This window comes from Nymphaea colorata, chromosome 5 (genome assembly GCF_008831285.2).
Source record: "Nymphaea colorata isolate Beijing-Zhang1983 chromosome 5, ASM883128v2, whole genome shotgun sequence".
Classification (NCBI taxonomy): domain Eukaryota; kingdom Viridiplantae; phylum Streptophyta; class Magnoliopsida; order Nymphaeales; family Nymphaeaceae; genus Nymphaea; species Nymphaea colorata.
Genome location: NC_045142.1, coordinates 17,953,492 through 17,974,572, shown reverse-complemented (window position 1 = coordinate 17,974,572; position 21,081 = coordinate 17,953,492). Strand labels below are relative to the sequence as shown.

The following is a 21,081-nucleotide window of genomic DNA, read 5'->3' as shown; positions in this document are numbered from 1 at the left end:
TACATATATATATATATATATATATATATATATATATATATATATATATATATATATATATATATATATGTTTGTGTGTGTGTTTACATGAGTTTGTTGGAGCTTTAACAACTAAGTTCATGCAACTCAAACTTGACCCATACACTTGTTCAAGTTGCACCATGACACAAACAAGCACGATTGGCTGTAGCAAACAAGCTGAGCTTCAAATACTTCACTCCTCATGCAACTGTATTTGCATATAGTTCATAAGCTTGTTCTTATAACAAACATGCCTTACAAGTCATGCCTCCCTTCCTAGTCAGAGCTGATTCAAAGAAATAGCACTCACGAGAATCGAATCGAACTGACGACTTAGCCCACCAGCCCCGAGGGTTCACTCACTTGTCTAATTAGATAGATTAAAAGATTTTCAAGTTAAAATACTTAGACTCAGATACATTGGTGCATCCCACCGGATAAATTTCAAGCCTTATGGTGGGAAGCGATATGCGAAGTGAAAGAAAGGAAGCAAATGTGTTGAAAAATATTTCATTCGTACAAGTGATGAGATTCACGAAAGTGGATGTTGTTAGTAAAGGGAAATGGGTTTCTTGGTAACTAATTTACCTACTAAAACAGTATTAGCTTCTGTTTGAAAATTTCTTTACTTTTGTAAGAACTGTATGAGTTAAGTTAAGAAAGATCCTAAAAAATAAAGGACCTGTAAGAAATGTATCAGTTTAGAAAGCTCCTAGAGAAACTCATTAGATACATATCCTTTAAACAATATTGCCACTATATTTGGACAACTTAATAGATGTCAAAAGTAAATTTGGCTGCTTCAGTATTAACTGGTAAACAAGTTTTCCGGCCAGAACGGGTTTCCCCCAAGTAAAATATGAAAGTTGTTTACATGTGATCCACAAAGTGAGTTGATAAGGATGGACCATTTAACCTTTGGAATCCAAGATGTACATAGGACTTTCTAGCATTTCATGCTCAAAAGCAACCAAAATGCAAAAGTCCAATGATTTAAACAAACAATTTTATATCAAACATAAGCTTGTGGACAAGGCGCTCATACTGGAAAATTTATTCCCTTAGATTTGCACCAATGTTACTAAAAGTTAAACATCTCTCTCCCTCCCTCTAGAAATATGGTTGTAGAGCACTAGAGCCTATTAAAAATGTGCAGTATCTTTATGAGCTACCATTTCTCTCCTTTTTCATTATAATGTTTGTTTTTCTACATAGATAAATTCTTCCCACCAGACAACTAATGTCAGCTGTTGGAAAACAGAAAGGTGACCCACATGTTCTACTTAGAGAAGAATCTGCATTATCACATGCCCCTGTCTCTCCTTCTCATTATTATTGCTCGCATCTAAAAACCCTCCAAAAGAGGAACAGAAAAAGCTGTCCTGTTATGTGTTAAATTTACTTGTAGGGAATAGGGTGTCTATTTGAAACAGTTTTTTTTTCCTTCTTTATGATAAACTTTTATAAAGCAGATGATAGCGAAAAACTATAAGAACTATATGATAGGCAAAAAAAATATGACCGTCGCAAATAAAATACCATAATAAATAACTTACTCTGCTTTAGGAATCAAGGTTTTCCCATTAATGAAATGTTGCAATTTTTTTATTTACATGAAGCATGTCAAAGGTTTTTTTAAGGGATTGTCCAAATTCTTTCTGTCATCTCTAATCTTAATCAAGAAGAAAGAACCAAGAAGGAAAATAATGCGTGTGCTCCAAGTGAGTGACGGTGTGACTATTGAGGACTGTGTTTAGAAATTTTCGATAAATCATTGACGACATTATAAACTTACGGGGTGAAAGGGTGCTTCTTGAATTAAATGCAAAATACATTGTACATTTGACGTAAATGAAATTATTTTCAACAGTAAATTTACCGCCCTTTTAATATTTATTCATTCACATCCCTCCTCCTCGCCTCTTATAAAATTCTCGTTGGCCTTCTTCTAGCGCCTTCTTATTTGGCACCTCGGCGAAGGCAAAAGCAAGAGACCCCACCCTCCGGTTTCTTGGTTTTCTGCCTCAGCTGCCTTGTGTTCCTTTTCTTGCTCTGTTGGATCTCATCTCCTTCTTCAGCATGTCAGCATCGTCATCTTTGCCAACATCGTCAACGTTACCATTACCATTATCTTCATCATCATGACACATAAGCACTTCTCCCGCCTCTCTCTGCAATCGTGCACCCTGAAACTCAGCAATTGGAAGCCGTTTTTCCAATCTTCCGATCTTCATAGCCCAAGCAGTAGCACGACGAAGCAGAATATCGACTGCCCAAATGAATTTTCCGACCTCCCCACCAAGAAACAGTGCCTATGTGATGGCCCCAGTCGCGTTCTTCCCTCAATTTCGACGCATGTGGAGGTTCTAGAGATCCCCAACCTCACTCTCGTGGATGAAAATCGAACCAGCAGACTGGTGAAGAAGATGGCCAGGGGTTTCCGGCGCCCATGGAAGCGGAGGCGCCGGGCGTCGAGGTCGGCGTCTGGCCGCAGTAGTGGCAATCGGAGCCGGACGACGGTGGCTACAGTCTCTGCACCGGATTTCCCCATCATGGTCGGGACGGACTCCAGCGGGGAGCTGTTCTTCAAGTTCGACGCCAATTGGGCTCCGCATGAGCTGAAGGGCTCTTGCGGGAAGGAGGGGAAGGAGTTCCTTGGTGGTAGAGAAAACTTCTTCTCTTCGAATTGTTCGTTGCATAGTGTGGTTGATTCTCAGAGTCATGACTCTGGCTACGTTAGTGAACCGGGGTACAAGGGTGATGTCGAGTATGGGTATGGCGATGAACTTGATGAGGAGGAAGAAGATGGTCGGTTCCTGTTTTGGGGTGATTCAGGCTCCAAGAAAATGGAGGTTGAAGGTATCGGTTCATTGTGAACCCTCTTTCCTTAATGACGTTCAACTTTTTCTCTACAAGTTTCTCCTTTAGTTTTCGGTGAGACGGGATAAGTTTTTTCTTAGAATCGTTACCTGTTCCTATGTCTGGACCGAAGAAGCAACGTCACTCGGTCATATACAAGAAAATGATTGTTGATTTGTTCTATTGGTTTTGAATAATTTTCATGCATTTTATTTTCAGATTTTGTTTTGTGAACGGTGTTGCTTTCTTCATTATATCTGAATTGGAACATGGGGCAAGAAAATAAAATTAAGTCCTACGTGGATGGGGGAAACAAGAAATACACCAAGTCCACTCCTGTCTGGATGATTATGGTGGAACAATTAACAAAGTGTCGTTACTCTGTTAAGCCTTTTTCGTGTTTTCTATTGTTTGTTCTTACTATTGAATTTAGATTTTATGCAGTGCTTAGGATTTACGGAACTTATTATGTCGACTTGTTTGTTGCCGAGATCTCGTTGACCTGTTTAGTAAATTGTATATGATGTAAAACGTCTCTCACATAGCTTATGTGGAGGGATTTGGATTCTGGTAATTGGAGGATTGGGGTGTAAGGCTGTGAGCTATCATGATCTTACTGAAATATCTTGAGTTACCTTACGTGGAGGAAGTTAGCTTTTGAATCACTCTTTTTTGGTTACCTTTTCATCTCGACATGTTGACATTGGTGACGCAAGATGTGTTTAGAAGAAGCTCAAGGAGGTCTCAAAATCTTGTCAATTTTTCCATTAACTTTAGCTTATTTAGTATTTTGTTGGTCAGACCTGTTCGTTTTTTAATGATCAATGTTTTCATTAGATGTTCGTGCTTCTAGCAACATTTGTTACTGTTGCATTCTTCTTTTTGACATGCGTCTAGGGATATGACCCTCACAACCATTGTGTGCTTCTGCCTTTAATTTACTGGCAATTATCTTGATTGCAGATATTTCAATCAGATTATGAAAAACTGGGAATCTGAGAGAATTGTGCACATAAAAGATATGCAACAATCTGAAGGAGTGCAAGTTTGTAGATTCTACATGATATCCAATATCGTTAATTAAATAGGTACCTCTTTCTTTTTTTTATACAGATGCTTGGAGATGCCTCCTCGTGAAATTAACTTCTGAGGACTCTTATAGCGTAGCTCACCAGTCCAGCTACTTCTTCATTTTCATTTAATCTCATTGGTGAATATGGGCATTGGCACATATGGAGCTTGTTCTTCTCCCTTCCTCTCAATCTTTTGACAATAGGCTTTCCAATTATCACCTGCTACTGCTGGCTGTATCATTTCACATTCCTTCCTTCATTTTATGCATTTACATTGCTCCATAGCTTAGAAAGGAAGGTGAGATGGAATCATCTTCCTAATAAACTATAGCCTGTCTTGCGACTTCTGAGGTTCATATAGAATTGTACATTATGTGTCAAGTTCTTGACATTGCTTAAGCATCCAAAAGTGTGGGGTCTCCTTTCCCATTCATGGGAGATTGGCTACCTTGGCCAATGCAAATTTCAGGTCAACCTGAGTTCCTTTGCATGCATTTCTGTTGCATATTATTAACCAAACCATCTGGTATCTACATGAGGTCTCATCTAGGTTCAGTGATGTAGGAGAATGTTTCAATATGTTTCATGTAATAGTGATATAGCAAATAGTAAAAGTGTATAAGTTATATGGGTTTTAGGATGTACGTCTGACTTCGCCTATAGGTATTTGGTAGTCTGTATTGAGTGTTTGGATTTGACGTGGCTACCTAAATATCATATCTGTATCAGATTCAGCCTAGCCTTGTCTTATAAAGGACAAATGAAATTCAATGAGGAACTACTCTTTCCTGAGAGTTCCGTGGATTCTTTAGAGTTCTCTTCCTTCTATATAATAAAAGAAACTTGTGTTTTCTTCACCATCTTGTCTACCCTTGTTCCAATGTCAAGAACTGCCATACCTCTGTTGTTTTTCGTGGATTGACCTCATCGAGTGGGATCACAATGTGCTTGCATGTTTATAGGTGAAACAGGAAAATCCTCTCCTATTCTTCAGGTCCTCCAGTCTTGTTTCCTGAATATGTTTGCTGGATTAGCAGATGCAACTTTCTTGTGTGTTGGTGGATAGCTCCTGCATGCACGCACAGTTGAAATTCACCAGTGCGACCAAGTTAAGGTGATTGCGTGTTTATCTGTCTTAAAATAAAACAAAACTTGTACCTGTTGTGTAGCCATATGTTTGTCCTTGTTAAAGAATGAGTTTTGTCTATGAATAATAAGTGCAACACAAGGAGAGAGAATGAAATGTATTTTCTTTGGCACGGTGCGTTACTAGTCCATATGTTTACGTATGGATGGAACTTGACTTACAAAACGAGCATGCGGGTTTTGCCTCTATTGTTTCATTGTCAAGCTGTTTGCTTATATGCTGTTTCAAATTGCAGATCGAATGGAAGATGTTGCTGTAGATGTAGTTGCAGAGCAGAAGAGTTACCACAGATGCAGGCATAAGAAGGGTGACTGCAGAATGGTTGTTTCGTAGATGCGAATGTGATTAGCTCAGCCTCCATTAGAATCCATCTCCTTACTGAACAGTACGCAGTGAAAATTATTTGACTTGGAAACATCTTATTACATGCACCATTTGCAGTTCGCTATGCTAATTCCTAACCTTCATCACTGCCCTCGTCAGTCAATGTAAAAGTTTTGCAGCTGCCTCTTTTTTTTTCCCCTCTCTCTAAGGCCAAATCGGGGCCTACATTTGTGATTAAATTCATTATTTTCTATCAGGAATGTAATCGTCTTTTACATCCTGAGCAGCAGAGAGAGAGAGAGAGAGCTCGTATCTTTGTAAAACCAGGTTGATACGGGTTTTCTCTATGAAATTCCACAGTACTAATGTCTTGTTCTTTAGACTGAAGGGAAGAAATGTTCCAGTTTGTGTTCCATAATTGTCTTTCATCAGTCAAATTGAGCAAATCTTAGGCAGTGGAAAAATTTTTGATGCATTGTTGTCAATGTGAAAATCGGCCTATTCCTCCTAGGTCTAGGGTTAACTCTCAACTCTCTTCTTAGGTCTAAGGTTATGAGTTATGTCATGATGGTGTATTTTTCAACTTAGGTATTGTGATAGCGCTTATAAGAATCGAATTAAAAACCTGTTTTTTTTTACACAGACGTGAATATTAAATGGCATTCCCTACCTTTCAAATCTCTACCATTTCTTTCGTTCTTTTTTTCTTGAACATTAAGTTTTCACCGTTCATTTTTCTTCTGATCTCCAGAAACATATTTCCTCTATTTCTGCTTCCTTCTACAGCGGGTCATAATGTTTTTTCTTAAGTTATTTCTCTTTTTCACCTTGGCTTCTGTTTGCAGTAGAAATTAAATCATATGAATCAAATTTACACTTATTCAGTATTTATTTTCCTTAAGTGAGCTTGGGCTTGAGTTATCATGAATCCCACCAGTATTACTAGCTCAAGAGAAGCGCAACCTGAATATTGATTTTTTAATTTCTTTCAACTTAAAGTTAGAGATGCAACTGGTTCAATCATAAAAGCTAAGTCCAGAGCTGCATTGGTGTTTGGGATAGTCCTAATGTTGTTACATAAATGTAAATAGTATATTATACGATATAACACTATATATGTCAAGAATGCGGCTACCCTTTTTCTTGTGATTTTCTTATTTCATACTTCCTTTACACAGATTTATTGCCATTACTTTCTAGATTTTTACAGTAACATAGATGAAATTTGAATGCTGTTCTCAAAGAACACAGTTATGAAATGCACCACAGTGCTTCTTCTTTCCTGTGTACAATGACTTTGGCCACCTGTTCTTAGTAATAGCTAAAAAAATAAAAAATAAAAAAATTGTCAAAGTTGTCATGGTATGTCCACTAACCCAGAAAATTGTAAAATTCTAAAAATTGTAAATGTCAATTTGTGAGGGACGAACGTCTGTCCAGTGGCATAAGACACATGGGGGCTGGTGTCATAAAATATGTTTATTTTTACATTATTGTTTGTAAATATTTGATTGTTTGTATATATAAATGTCGTTAAAAGGATTAAAGTTATTGAATTACTGCGAAAATGTCGGGTTTCGCTAATGCCCCTGTCCCAAAGATGCAGGGTGGTTGCTTCGGAACCAGAAACTCTTGTAATGAAACCGCAACCATCCCCAATGTCGGCGTAGCTTTGGAACGACCTTGTTAAGAAAAAAATTCAACAAATGGAAAGCACCCACCCAAGCGAGAAAGAGAAACAACAGGGTATGAAAATTGAGATCAAATCACCAGCTAAGTGAGTCCTCAAAATTTTAATCCACTTACCAATCGCCAGAGCTCAAGGCCTTATACTCTTATTGGTACCATATTATTGGTGTGTCAATCGGAACAAATGTTCTTAAAATACATTTTCCAAACTTCAACATTTGATTATAAGTTCTTCAGATAATATATAATAATACTAATTATAATTTTCTTCAACATTTGATTGTAAGATTTTAAGATAACATATACAAGAATACTATCCTCAAGAAGTTGGCACAACGGATGGGGTGGGAGCTGGTAAGCTGTCAATTTCTCTTTTGAATTTTCTTAGCGTCAACTGCCTGTGTTGCAAAAGTGAGACAATTGGCGCGTAAGTTGCAGCATAACAGAGGTAGCAACTCGAAGCATCGAAAGCAACCATGTACCCTAAGAAGCTCAGAGCTTAGTGAGAGCTTCAACCTTCTGCTGAGTAATGGAAACCCCATTTTCGAGAACAAAAACATGTTTTTCTTATTGAAAGCTCTTTTTAAAATCACCTGTGAGAGGAAGGATCTCACTGTATCAAAATCATTTTATAACTTTAATGTAAAAGAGAAAGAAAACAGAGAAAATTTTAAAATAAACGGGGGAGAAATGGATTGAAATCGCCCATAAGAATGATACTAATGGTGGATATTGTAGTTTAAAACTTGACGATATCTGTCCTCCTCCATTGTCAGTTAGCAGTTGTTTATGAAATCTCCATAACCTACACCGTCTATTGAAAAATGTTGGGATGTAGGTGTGTTTCTGTAAACCCGTCTTTGTCCCTGCAACTGAAGGAGAGAGAGAGAAAGGGAGAGCGGCGAGATGGGGAAGGAAACGGTGGCTGGCGCTTACAGGGCGCTGCTGAAGGCGGCGAAGAAGACGTTTGCGGGGGATGAGTGGATGCTGCAGAATTCGGTGAAGGAGATTCGGAGCAAGTTCGAGGAGAACCGGCAAGCCACAGGTGATGACCACATCAGGAAACTCATCGCCGACGCCTACGAGGCATCCCACTTCGTCGCCAACATGATCGTTCAGGCCCAGCTCAACCCGTCCGGTGGATACGGTACAACCTCACCTACCCTCTGCCATTCCCCGTCATTTCTCAACTCTCTCTTTGTATTTTTCACTGTTCTTCTTTGTGCATCCATTGAAGACTACCATCTTGTCGGACCAGTAAAGGATGTTCTTTCCAAGCTTATTTGGTAGATCATTGAGGTTTTATTCGGAGTTTCTCTCTTTCTTGTTGGAAGTTTCTGTATTGTTATGTGTATGCACTTTTTCCTGGATGGTAGTGAGTGCAGTGGCTGACCATTTAACCACTTCTGGCGCTATTTTTCTTTTTCTTTTCTTCTATGTTGAGCATGTTTAATGTTGTAGTCTATCGTGGGTTTGCAAAGTATGGAAGTTAAACGTGTCCTGTAAATTTGATTTGTTGCTTGCCATTGAATTCATGCTACCGGCTTGCAGCTTTGTGGTTATTGAATGAGAACTGTGTTTTACATTTCATCTATGAAACTTGTTTCATTATATGATTTTGGGCCTATGGCGAGTGAAAGTATCCCATTCACTGATTGAAAAGCCTGCCGCATGAAAGAAGTAGAATTCGCTGCATGCGCATGATTAATATATTGTCCTTTGCTGCGGATTCTTTTGTAGAAGCTGATCCGATGAAGGAATTTTGCTGCTTGAATTGAACTGAGTTGTCGGGTTTCTTCGTAGAATTATTGTTACACTTTAGGCTGCATTTGGGAAGGCGGAGAAGTATGTCTTCTTTCTTGTTTGCATCTCTCTAAGAGTGCTGATGGGAAGTTGGGTAAACATTGCTGTTGATCTATTAGTGGACCTGCTTGTTTAAGGCCATGCCTGAATATACGACATGTTCCATGATATCGGTTCCACTCTTTCAACGACGTGAGAGTAAAATGCTTGTTTAACTTGTAATTTTAATTTGACAAAAATGTTATTGATAGAAGGATTTTAGAAATACATTTAAATATCTCTATGATTTGCAGATTTGAGTCTGTATTTCTAAATTTAAATTTCATAAGGCACCATGAACTGGCTTGCCCAATACCTGCAGCAGGTGAGTTGTCCCAGTTCGTTTCTTGACCTACAATCTCTCTATTATTTTTTATTGTTCAAACTCAAGTTTATGAATGTATTGAGAGAATCTGAGGTAGATAAAATGAAAACATATAGATAAATGTGAAGTGAAAGCCATATCCTGCTGTTGGTGCCAAACTGATGTGAGAAAAAGGAAAACTGATAGAAATATAGCACAGGAATGAAAGGCGTTAAGCAACGAGGGACTGCTGCTGTCAATGCAGTAAAGGACATGAAAGATGCAGAGGAGTATTGGACTAAGGGGCAAAAGTGAAGCCAAACAAAAATTAAAAGCTGTGCCAATAACAACTTCATTGTTTAGGGTGAAGTGAAGCAGAAGCAATTCTGTTAGATGGACCTATAGAGTGGATCAAAATGAGATGTTTAGTTATTATAAGACAATGCCATATTTTTTTCAGTCTATATAGTCTAGGACACAGACAGTGTGGCAGGAGAAAGATTTTTATGATTTTCCAGAGGATGTCTGCTTTGGAATGAGGATTTATTTTCCATGACTTCAAATAGTCTGACATCTTGAATTAGTAAGTATACTGCTTAACCAACTCTTATCACCTACAAAAATCTGATTCTCTTTCACTATGATAGTCTGACTTATGTTTCACATGTGTCTGGAGTCAGCGCAAGCTTGATTAAAGGTTTTGTAGTCCATCCTCTGAGGAATCCGTGCATAAGAAGTTGAGTTCATCTTAGTGAATCATTTTAAAATGTACAAGAAGTGACAGATATTGAGCTTCATGCTACTGTCTATGATTTCAGTTTTTGGGATTGTTCTTAATGCTTGATATAGAATTGAATGTGCTTCTTTTGCATATTTAATTTACGATAATTGATGTCAACGTATCTCACCTATTTGATGATTGTGCCAATTGTCATGAGTTTGTTTAAAATGTGGGTTGTAATAATTGGCAAAATGAAAAATGCTTTCTGATCTTTGGACAACATATCAATGTCTTTCTTAAAGTTCTTCAGATCTGAGGGACAATTCATTTATTCTTATACTAGGTCAAAATACTCATAAGAGTGGCATGTGGCACTGATTGGTTTGACGACTCTTGTCTCTGGAAGTGTAACATGGCTGCATGGTTTCGTAATGGTAGAGAATGATGACCTGGTCCATAATCCTTCTATAGTCAGTCCCTCTTTTCAAATCTGCAAGTTCTTCATGTAACTCCAATGAAGATTACTAGCACAAGTCGTCATTGTCTGCACTGGTATAGATCCATTTTTTCTAAAAGATTTTCATCATGGGCATAGGAAACTCAACATCCATTGATGTTTTTAATTTTCTTTTCTTTCTGAGTGAAAGATTATTGCATGGACAAGGAAAAAAGTGAAAAACACAAAGAGGGGAAGCAGTTCCTTGAGCTAAAGATGGAGTACTAGATCAGGTTACAGTTTAAAATCTTGATCACCAGCTAGTAAAATAAAACTAATTATGAAGAGCTAATTGAATCCATTTCTTGGCTGATAATTTTACCCAGTATATCTTGTTAAAATCGCTTAGAAAGAGTTGGTATGAACATTCTGTTATTTCTTTTCAGCCTGAGAAATGAGTAAAATTGTCCTTCAAATTATGCTCCACTTTCTTGCCTTTCTCCCTTATCTATAAGATGCAGAGTAGACTAGAGCTGGTCTGCAGAAACGGTCCTTCAGAAAGGCCAGGGGTATCCATAGCATGAAAACTATAGGTTCATTAAAAAGTGAAATTTAGATCATTGTTCTATTGTAAACACCTATTTGATTGACAGAGCCTTCTATTTTGAATTTTTGACGACTCTCTTCTTCTGATATATCTGGATTTAGGTTCTATCTATAAACAACAACATTGGGAGTGTTCCCTTGTGTTGTGTTTGTATAGTCGTCCTTTGCTTTTGTTGTATTTGTTTTGTTTATGTTAAGTCTTGGTGTAAGCTCGAATGTTCACCTGTGTCAGAGTACTCTCCTAAAATGACCCTAAGTGTAAGATTGAGATTCTTTGTTTTGGATGGTCGGCATGAGAATTCTGTAAGCGGCTTCGGCCATCCTTTGTAAGTAAAGTGTAAAAGCTTACTTGTTTTCCCTCGTGATGTACTCAACTGTTTAAATGAATATATTGTGAGTTTTCTTTCCACACTCTTTGTGCATTTTGTGTCTTGTGTTTTCGAAAGGGCGTTCAAGTGATCTTCGCCCACTTGAATGCGGCGAATACTTGCGGCTTATTGGCGAGAGTTTGCCGCGCCGCACGGTTCGAAAGAGTCGGCCCGTGACAGCTAGTATCAGAGCTCAGATTCTGCTCAATCTGGGGAAGCGATTGGAGAGTCGGTGTAGAGCGTCACGCCGGCTTGCTGCTGTTGAGGAGGACACCATGGCATCACAATACAATCTGCGACGTGCCAAGGCAAGGAGCCGGCCCGCCCAGAGGAGGCGAGCCCGGCCTATGACTAGAGAGTAGGCCTAGGCAACGGGCCGGCCCGGCCCGGCTCGGCCCGATTGGGCCCGGGCTTGGGCCGGGAATTTCCTGGCTCGGGCCCGACGGCGGCCCAGCCCGGCCCGTTTACATTAAAAATTTATTTTTTTAATTTTTTTTGTTTTAAAAATATATATTTAGTATTATTAAATACATTTTATAATTAAAAAATTATTTTATAATTAAAAAATTAATTTTTAATTTCAAATGGGCCGGGCCGAGACCCGGGCTATCGGGCCGGGCCCGGGCCAAGCTCATCGGCCCGACGGGCCGGATCGGGCCGACCCGACCCGATGCCCACCCTTACCAGGGAGACTTGGAAGAGACGGTGAACCGGCTGGTCGTAGATGTGGCCACCCATGAGGAAGCCCTCGGCTTTGATGCTGAAACCTTTGAGGGATTCAAGGAGGAGATGAAGCTGATACGAGAACAGATGGTCGAGTCAGTGGCCATGAACCGATCACTCTCTGATTTGGTGAAGACCCTACAGGACGAAGTCGCTGGACTTCGGGCTTCAAACCAGATTCTGCTACGTACTAATTCAACCAGTAGTAGTCAAGAGAGGACTAGTAGGGTCGACGTTCAACGTCCGACGAAGTACAGTGGTAGCCGGGATGCCAGGGCGATCGACAACTTTCTGTTTCAAGTTGACTACTACCTGGACTTATAGAACGTAGTAGAAGAGGACTTGAAGATCAAGACCGCAGCGATGTTGTTAGAAGGAGATGTTGTGGCTTGGTGGAGGTGGAAAATGTCGGACATTTGAGAATGAGGACTCCACAATCAGGACCTTCGACGACTTTCGTAAGCAGTTGAAGTGATACTTCATGCCCGTGGATGCTGAAAGGCATGCTTATCGGTTGGTTACGAACCTGAAGCAGACAGGTGCCTTGAGAGATTACATCAGAGCATACCAAAAGGTCATGTTAGACGTGCCTATGATACCAGAAAAAGATAAACTTCACTGGGTCATCATAGGGTTCCAATATTGGGCCCAAGCCGACGTGGAGAGATCGAATACAAAGACTTTGGAGCAAACATATGTGGCAGCTTAGCGCTTGGCCGATACCCAACGCAAAAGCTACATTGATACCTTCAAGTCTACGAAGAATTCCGACCACGGCAGTAAGAGGGAGGAACGGCGAGACACCAGAAATGAATCGTCGTCCGAAAAGCCAGCCGAGAGAAAACCCTTCTTTCGCAAGGACTACACTAGGCCACCAAGAGAAGTGACTTGTTGGATCTGCGGAGGAAAGCATCAGGCGCGTGTCTGCCCGAAACGTGTGAGACCTACCGGGCATGCCAATGCTGCGAGGGCCACCGAAGGCGAGACTGAAGAAGGGCAAACACAGATGGGTGCCGCCCAGACGATCAATGTTGTCCAAAGTCGCGCAATGTCTAGCAGTATGGTGAACAAAGAGTTGATGTACCTAGACGTCACTTTGAATGGAATGTCTACTGTTGCAATGGTAGACTCCGAGGCAACGCATAACTTCGTCTCAAGAGAGGAGGTGGAGCGAGTGAGATTGAAGTCTGTGCCGCAGCAGAGGACCCTTAAAATGACGAACTCCGAAGCCAGGCCCATCCTAGGAGAAGCGAAGGGTGTAACGGTTCAGATTGAAGGCTGGACGGGAATCACCAACTTCTCCGTAGTACCCCTGGACGATTTCAAGGTGATTCTTGGGATGGAGTTCCTTAGAGGCTAGAATGCAATGATGTTACCGAAGTTCAACACATTGACGTTGATGGGTGCGGACCAGTCCCCATACAGTGCACTGCCACTCCGCCAGAAGCAAGTCCCAGCCGATGTTGTCGACAATGCAACTGAAGAAGGGCGTGCGTCATGAGGAACGAACATTCCTCGTGGTTGTACGTCTACAAGAAGATGACCCTCAGCCGAGAGTCATTCCCCCAGGGCTAGCCCCTGTCCTGAAGCAGTTTGAGGGAGTGATGACCCGAGCTGCCCAAACGCCTACCTCCCAGGCATGAAGTTGATAATGAAATTGTCTTGGTTCCCGGAGCCAAGTCACGAGCAATGGTCCCCTATAGAATGAGACCGGCCGAATTGAAGGAGCTTCGAAAGCAGCTTGTTGACATGCTTGAGTCAGGGATCATCTGTCCCTCTAAGGCACCATTTGGAGCCCCTGTATTGTTCCAAACGAAACACGATGGCTCCAAGAGACTCTGTGTGGATTACCGCGCTTTGAACAAGGTGACGGTGAAGAGCAAATATTCACTGTCTTTGATTGAAGACTTGTTCGACCAGTTGGGCAAGGCGAGGATCTTTTCGAAGTTGGACCTTCGTTCCGGCTACTGGTAGGTCAGGATCGTAGAAGGTGATGAACCAAAGACCACTTGCGTCACCCGCTATGGAGCGTATGAGTTCCTAGTCATGCCATTCGGGTTGACGATTGCCCCTGCGACTTTCTCGACTCTCATGAACAAGATATTCTACCCGTACCTTGACAAGTTTGTGGTAGTCTATCTTGATGACATTGTAGTCTTTAGCAGCGACCTAGAGGAGCACGTCGGTCACTTGAGGACGGTGTTCCAGGTACTAAAAAAAAATGATCTCTATGTGAAGAAGGAGAAATGTCTTTTTGGCCAACGAGAGATCAGTTTCCTCGACCATATCGTAGGAAATGGTTAGCTGCAAATGGATCCGGAGAAAGTGAAAGTTGTTCAAGACTGGAAGCCGCCCTCAAATGTGCCTGAATTGCGGTCCTTTCTTGGGTTATCCAATTACTATCGGCGGTTCATCACAGGGTACTGATTGATAGCGGCGGCCTTCACTGTCTTGCTCAAAAAGAATAGATTCTAGATTTGGACTCAGTCTGCCCAAGATGCCTTTGAAGGCCTGAAGCTTGTCATTGTACAAAAGTCCATTCTCATATTGCCAGTTCATTCAAAGCCCTTTGAAATACACACAGACGACCCAGATTTTGCTATTGGTGGGGTATTAATATAGGACGGTCATTCGATTGCCTATGAGAGCCGAAAGTTGAAGGACCTTGAGAAGCGGTACACTGTGCATGAACGGGAGATGACCGCTATTGTGCATTGCTTGTGCATATGGAGGCACTGCCTACTGGGGGACAGAGTTCGTCGTTAAGACGGATAATGTGGCCACAAGTTACTTCAAGACTCAGAAGAAGTTAATTCCAAAGCAGGTTTGTTGGCATGAATTCTTGGCGGAGTTCGATTTCGCTTTGGAGTACAAGGTTGGTAAAGCCAACGTGGTAGCGGATGCGTTGAGTCAGAAGGCAGAACTTGCAGCCTCTCGAGCGGGAGCCTCCGAAGCTCAATTGGAGGGCGCGCTCCTCGAGCGGGTTCGTGAAGTTATGCAGCAGGACTCAGCGGCCCAACACTTGGTTGCCTTGACTGAAGCGGGAAAGACTCGAAGATTCTGGTTGCGAGATGAGTTGCTCCTCACCAAGGGCGGATGTGTTTTCGTGTCGAAGTGGGGCAATCTCCGGCGGGAGCTAACAAGGGAGTGCCATAATACGCTTTGGGCTGGCCATCTAGAAGGAGCGAACTCTGGCCCTTCTCGAACGTGGGTATTATTGGCCTCAGATGCGCGATGACGTGGAGGCATATGTAAAGACTTGCCTCATCTGCCAGCAGGACAAAGAGATTAATCAGAAGCCTACCGGCCTGCTTGAGCCTCTTCCTATTCTGAAGCGTTCGTGGGAGAGCATATCCATGGACTTCATTGTGAGTCTACCCAGAATGGATGGCTACAACTCTATCTTTGTTGTTGTAGACAAGTTTTCTAAGTATGTCACGTTCATCTCAACTAGGAAGGAGAGCCCAGCGGAGATGTTTGTGAAGTACTGTTTGTGAAGTACTGGGGCGTGCCGAAGAGTATTGTGAGTGATCGCGATGCTTGCTTCACGGGCAAGTTTTGGCGTGAGGTGTTTCGGTTGCTTGGCTCAGACTTGTTGTTTTCCACAAGCTTCCACCCGCAAACTGATGGCCAGACCGAACACATCAATGCCTTGTTGGAACAGTACCTGCGTCACTTTGTCAGCGCCAACCAGAAAAACTGGGTAAAGCTGCTCGATATGACCCAATTCTGTTATAACCTGCAGAAGTGCGAGTCTTCAGGCCACAACCCCTTCGAAGTAGCCATCGGGTGGCGGCCGTTGATGCATCACACTGTTGCGGCCCAAGAGAAGGGAAGACCTCGCCTATCAGTTCGTCAGAGACTGACAGGAATAAACAGAGATAGCTAAGGCGCTCTTGCACAAGGCCGCTAAGAAGATGAAGAAATGGGTTGACAAGAATCGGAGACCTGCCGAGTTTCGAGTGGAAGACCAAGTTCTCGTCAAGCTTTATCCAGACCGCTCGGGTATCTTCCGTGGACGACACGGAACACTGATCCGAAAGTATGAAGGGCCATTTACTGTGGTCAAGAGGATTGGGAAGCTGACATACAAGTTAGATCTGCCACCAGACTTCAAGGTGCATTCAGTGTTTCACGTCTGCAACCTCAAGCCCTTCTATGCCGACGCTGAAGACTTGGAGAGAAGCCAGTTGCGGTGAGAACCAATCTTGCAACGAGCTCCTTCGACCTGGCGGGCCATTACCGACAGTTAGACTAGATCCTTCTAGGGGTGGGCATCGGGCCGGGCCGGGCCGGGCCGGCCCGACCCGCTAAGACCAGGCCCGGGTCAGCCCGTCGGGCCGGATGCCCGAGCCCGGCCCGATAATGTTGCCGGGCTTGGCCTCCAAAACTCAGGCCCGGCCCGGCCCGCCAACGGAGCTTCCTCGCTCCAATGGGAAGAGAGAAACGGAAAGGGGGAGGGAGAGGAGCAGGGAGCGGAGAAGGGAGAGGGAGACGCTGTCGTTCCTCCTTCCCTGTTGCATCGAGGCGAGGCTGAAAAACAGGAGCAGCAGAGGAGGAGGCGGCGGCTAAGAGGGTCGGACGGTCGATTGGAGCCGTGCCGGAAGAACCCTAGTGTCCGAGAGTGGGAGGAAGACAAATCTCCTCCTCTCTGGTTCGTTCCCCTTTGAAAACAACGAAAGCAATCTCACCGCCGGGCGAACCAGGGGCAAGGATCAAGGCTGCTAGTGAAAGCAACTGCTCGGAGGGACGTCGAAAGGCGTCTGGGAGAAGACGGCCTGTTGCTCCACGAGAGTTGCTAAAATCGTGGAAATCAGTCTAAAATGGGGCGTTGAGAGGAAACGATGAAGGAGTCTTCGCCCGCCAGAGACTGAGAGCTTCCCCTCTCTCTGGTTTTGATTGAGGAAGAACGGTGGAAGCCACCGTCGGTCGAACGAGAGGAAGGAACGCCCGTGAGGCGAGAGAAAGTTGGGCGTAATGAGGGCTAGGGCTCGAATGACTTTAAAACGAAGAATTTCAGGAAAGGGAAAGGGGGAGCAGAGAAGGGAGAGGAGGAAGGAGAGGGAGAGGGAGAGGGAGAGGGAGAGGAGGAAGGAGAGGGAGGGAGAGGGAGACGGGAAAGGGGAGGGGAGAGGGAGAGGAGGAAGGAGAGGGAGAGGGAAACGGGAAGGGAGAGGGGGAGGCCGGGAAGGGAGAGGGAGCGGGGGAGGGAGCCGTCAGGACAAGGGGGAGCGGGAGGGAAGCCGGGAGTCGGGCCAGCCGGGCCGGTTTATCGGTCCCGGGCCCGGCCCGGGCCAGCTGTCGGGCCGGCCTATCGGGCCCGGGCCCGGCCCGGGACAGGTTTTCCCCGGCCTGACGCCCAGGCCTAGATCCTTCGACACAAAGTCAACTACCTTGGCGAACCGAAGCGATACTTGGTCAAGTGGGTAGACGAAGACCAACCAACATGGGAGTATGCCTTTCGTTTGAAGCGAAGTCATCCGGAAGAAGTCAGAATCTACCACGAAGCTGCCAGCGCCGAGGACGACGCTTGATTTGAAGGGGAGGGGTCTGTTCCCTTGTGTCGTGTCTGTATAGTCGTCCTTTGCTTTTGCTTTGTTTGTGTTGAGTCTTGGTGTAAGCTCGAATGTTCACCTATGTCGGAGCACCATCTCAAAACTGCCCCAAGTGTAAGATTGAGATTCCTTGTTTTGGATGGTCGGCATGAGAATTCTGTAAGCGGCTTCGGCCATCCTTTGTAAGTAAAGTGTAAAAGCTTACTTGCTTTCCCTCGTGATGTACTCAACTATTTAAGTGAATATATTGTGAGTTTTTTTTCTACATTTTTTGTGCATTTTGTGTCTTGTGCTTTTGAAAAGACGTTCAAGTGATATGCGCCCACTTGAACGAGGCAAAGGCTTGCGGCTTATTGGCGAGAGTTTGCCACGCCGCACGGTTCGAAGGAGTCGGCCCGTGACAGGAAGGCAGCTTCTTGTTAGTGTAATAGGACGTTTTATATTGGAAATGGAGCATTTGGAGGTTTTGTAGGCTAATTGAGGTGAAATATACCTGAAACTGCTGGGTGACCAAATATGTTGTATTGTAAGTGCTACAGATGTCAAGGCTAGATGTCCATGTGGCATTTCTGTCTGAATGGATTCCTTTGGTCTTTAACCAGCATAACTAATGATGAGTTCTTTCAAGGAGAAGACCACTTCATGGACCTTATCCTTGAGAAACCTGGAGTGAACCCAATCACCATGTCGTACAAGTTACAAGGATAACACCCTAGGAAAGCTCAGGCTGCAGTACCATATCTTACAAGGACAACACTCTGGAAAAGCTCAGGCTGCAGAATGGCAGGGTTGGCACTTGATTCAGGGTCTTTATGTAATAGGTGAAACTTATGAGGACTCTTCTCTGCTTTAATTATAAGACATTCTGCATATAATGCTTTGTGAAAGCTTCTCTAATAATACATAAAAACTTGCAATTTCTTGAAGATTTTCAGTAAATTGCGATGGTGATCATTGTTAGATGCACATTTTCTCAGCTTTCAATGACAGGGAAGTGGGAACCACAAGCTGCCGAGGTAGCCTCTCCATTAATGCATAGAACACTCGGAAATCGGAATAACTTTAAAATTTCCAATAGATGGGAACATGTTAGCATGATAGCTAAAGTTGTGGAACAAACACAAAAATGTAGAAGTTGAAAAACAAAAATTGATGAAAATCTTGCAGGCTGAAAACGTAAATCAATCTGTGACCTGTTATTACATTTCTTATATGACCATTTGCTTTTTTTTCTTATTGTTGTCATGATGACATTTGCAGCAATTAGGGCAATAACCCTTTAAATGGTTAAATCCAATTTTACTCCTTTGGCTTTGTAATCATAAAATGTTTGTATATTTTCAATAAGACTTAAATGTTTTGAACAGGTCGACATGATGATTACTTTGGATAATTTCATTGTCAAGTGCGTTGTGTCACTTGGAATGTTCAAATTCCTGTTTTCAGCCTTCAATTTTACGCATGAACGTTGCTATTTTCTGACACCTTTTGCTTTTTTATGGAAATCTGCTATAGAGGTGAAACCTGCTAAAGAGCATGCTGGAGCAACGTTCGAGATTCCCACCGAGGAAAGCCTACCGAAAGCTGGTTAAGGAACAGAAAAGAATCACGAGTCAACACAGTTCAGTTCTTATCTCTAATGTCGTAGACTTTTTAACGTTTTGCTTCATAATCATTTTGATTTTGCATGCCAGAAAAAGCTTCTCATGGCTCTGCTGTCAGCTGTACCATGACGTCCACATGTAACTGCCAGTGGATGTTTGTATTTTCTCTTTCAGTGACCAACAACCTGTACATTTCACCTCCAGTTTTGCCATTCTAAAGTCTTGCAAGGAAGCATTTCATACATAAGGAGGAAACCATTTCCCCTGTTGCATAAGACAGGATCATTCTGTTTTGGACTAGTACATGTCCCCAAGCCAAGAACTCTATTTATTTGAGAAATTTCCCAGCAGAATTCACATCGTTTACATTCTGTGCTAGAATTAGACAAGAAAATATAATCATAATGAATATATTTGGTGGCAGTCTTGCTTTTTGTTTTAAAAGCATGTGTTTCAATAACATAATATTCTTCTTATGAAGCCTTTTTTAAGGAGTTTTACTGCTTCCAAGCAGGCTTTGAACTGGCTACCTCTTTAACTGTGTGTCACTTAGAAAAGAGAACTGGTAATCATGCTGCTTCCTTAAGGGGGTGTTTGATGTACCCAGAATCATGGAATTTTAGAATCAAAATATTCATTTTTTAAGAAATTGAAATTATTAAACAAACGAATAGTAGAGGAAAAAAACCACTCCCACTGGCTAGTAATGGTAGTCTTTGACAGTAGCAGAAGCTTAGTAGTATTGTCAAAATCTGACCCATATAAGGTGCAAGATATGATCCCACGTGATCATGCAACGTCTGAAATAGCATTGTCGCTTTCCACGTTCCCATTTGCATTGTGCTGTTTGAACACTGTCCGTTTGATACTCTCATTGCATTAAAGTGTTGAACCAACAATTGCATAAGAGACGCTCCCATCCACCATTTATCAAAGAAATCAATGGTAAGGATGCCGTCTGCTCTCTCTGCAAGATCTAAGTTGTGCAGGACCATCTGATTGGAAACGCCAGATTGATCTAATATTTTCTTATCTCGCTAGTTTCAAGCCTGAAAATGAGGTAAATGTTTACAAAACCTGCATTAGAACAAGTGCACTTGATTATGGTAGAGATTCAGCAAAAGCAGAGAAGGTAAGATGAGCAGTGGGTAAAGGGAAGTTTTATCTTACATGCTCGTACAATCAGAAAAGATGGGAAAATCGGAAAGCAGGTAATGTGAACTATCGAACACTCAAAGTTGATGTATAAAGCTCATCGCGCTAATATCAACCAGGATTAGGAAAGCCAGTGTTGAAGCTTAGAAATGTGACACACCTGCTAACAACGGAATTCGGACTGCATTATGGTATGTTAAAAGGCCGACTTCCAAAATGAATGGATAGTGGATATAGATATTTATAGGAAACTAAATATGAATATGAATGTAATCCAAATGCGATTAAAATTTATTTAAAACCAAAATAAATGCATTCTAATGTCATTTCTTATATCTGAATCCAATCTGGTTTCTTGTCAGATGCTTTTTTTTTCTTTGTCAAAACTATATATTTGGTTGGACATACAATTTGAATTTGTTCCATTGACATCCCTAAATTAAATGCATTTCTACCTTTACAAGACACGCAAATAAATGTGTCGTTGGAGTGGTGTTTGCATCCGGAACAAAGGATACATCATCGCATGGCATATAAGAAAGAAGGAGCAGTCATGTAACCTTATCTGTCAAATCACATCCTTAGGGAGATCTAAGGTCTCCGCCATCCATTTCAGTGATGGATGGCATACGCTATCAGCATTAATGGTGTACA

The 21,081-nt window shown here is 42.4% G+C and overlaps 2 protein-coding genes across 7 annotated transcripts; both read left to right on the top strand.

Moving 5' to 3' along the window:
- Positions 1–1,963: 1,963 nt before the first annotated feature.
- Positions 1,964–5,701, top strand: LOC116255299 (uncharacterized). Of its 5 annotated transcripts, none has more exons than XR_007573317.1 (4): positions 1,964–2,880; positions 3,844–3,968; positions 4,991–5,067; positions 5,336–5,701. XR_007573317.1 is itself a non-coding variant. In XM_031631084.2 (2 exons), the coding sequence occupies exons 1-2, from the start codon at positions 2,163–2,165 to the stop codon at positions 5,431–5,433; spliced, it is 816 nt and encodes a 271-aa protein (XP_031486944.1). In that variant the 5' UTR covers positions 1,964–2,162; the 3' UTR covers positions 5,434–5,701. The 5 variants fall into 5 exon arrangements, 1 of the variants encoding a protein (XP_031486944.1); XR_004172836.2 differs by having other exon boundaries at positions 4,916–5,067; XR_004172834.2 differs by lacking the exon at positions 3,844–3,968 and having other exon boundaries at positions 3,994–5,067.
- A 2,256-nt stretch (positions 5,702–7,957) lies between these two features.
- LOC116254013 (mitochondrial zinc maintenance protein 1, mitochondrial) lies at positions 7,958–19,557 on the top strand. 2 transcript variants are annotated; one of them, XM_050077747.1, is made up of 3 exons: positions 7,958–8,260; positions 19,184–19,289; positions 19,363–19,557. In XM_050077747.1, exons 1-2 carry the CDS (start codon positions 8,020–8,022, stop codon positions 19,258–19,260), a joined length of 318 nt encoding a protein of 105 aa, XP_049933704.1. In that variant the 5' UTR covers positions 7,958–8,019; the 3' UTR covers positions 19,261–19,289; positions 19,363–19,557. The 2 variants fall into 2 exon arrangements, with proteins under 2 accessions (XP_049933704.1, XP_031484892.1); XM_031629032.2 differs by having other exon boundaries at positions 7,959–8,260; positions 19,184–19,557.
- Positions 19,558–21,081: the final 1,524 nt, after the last annotated feature.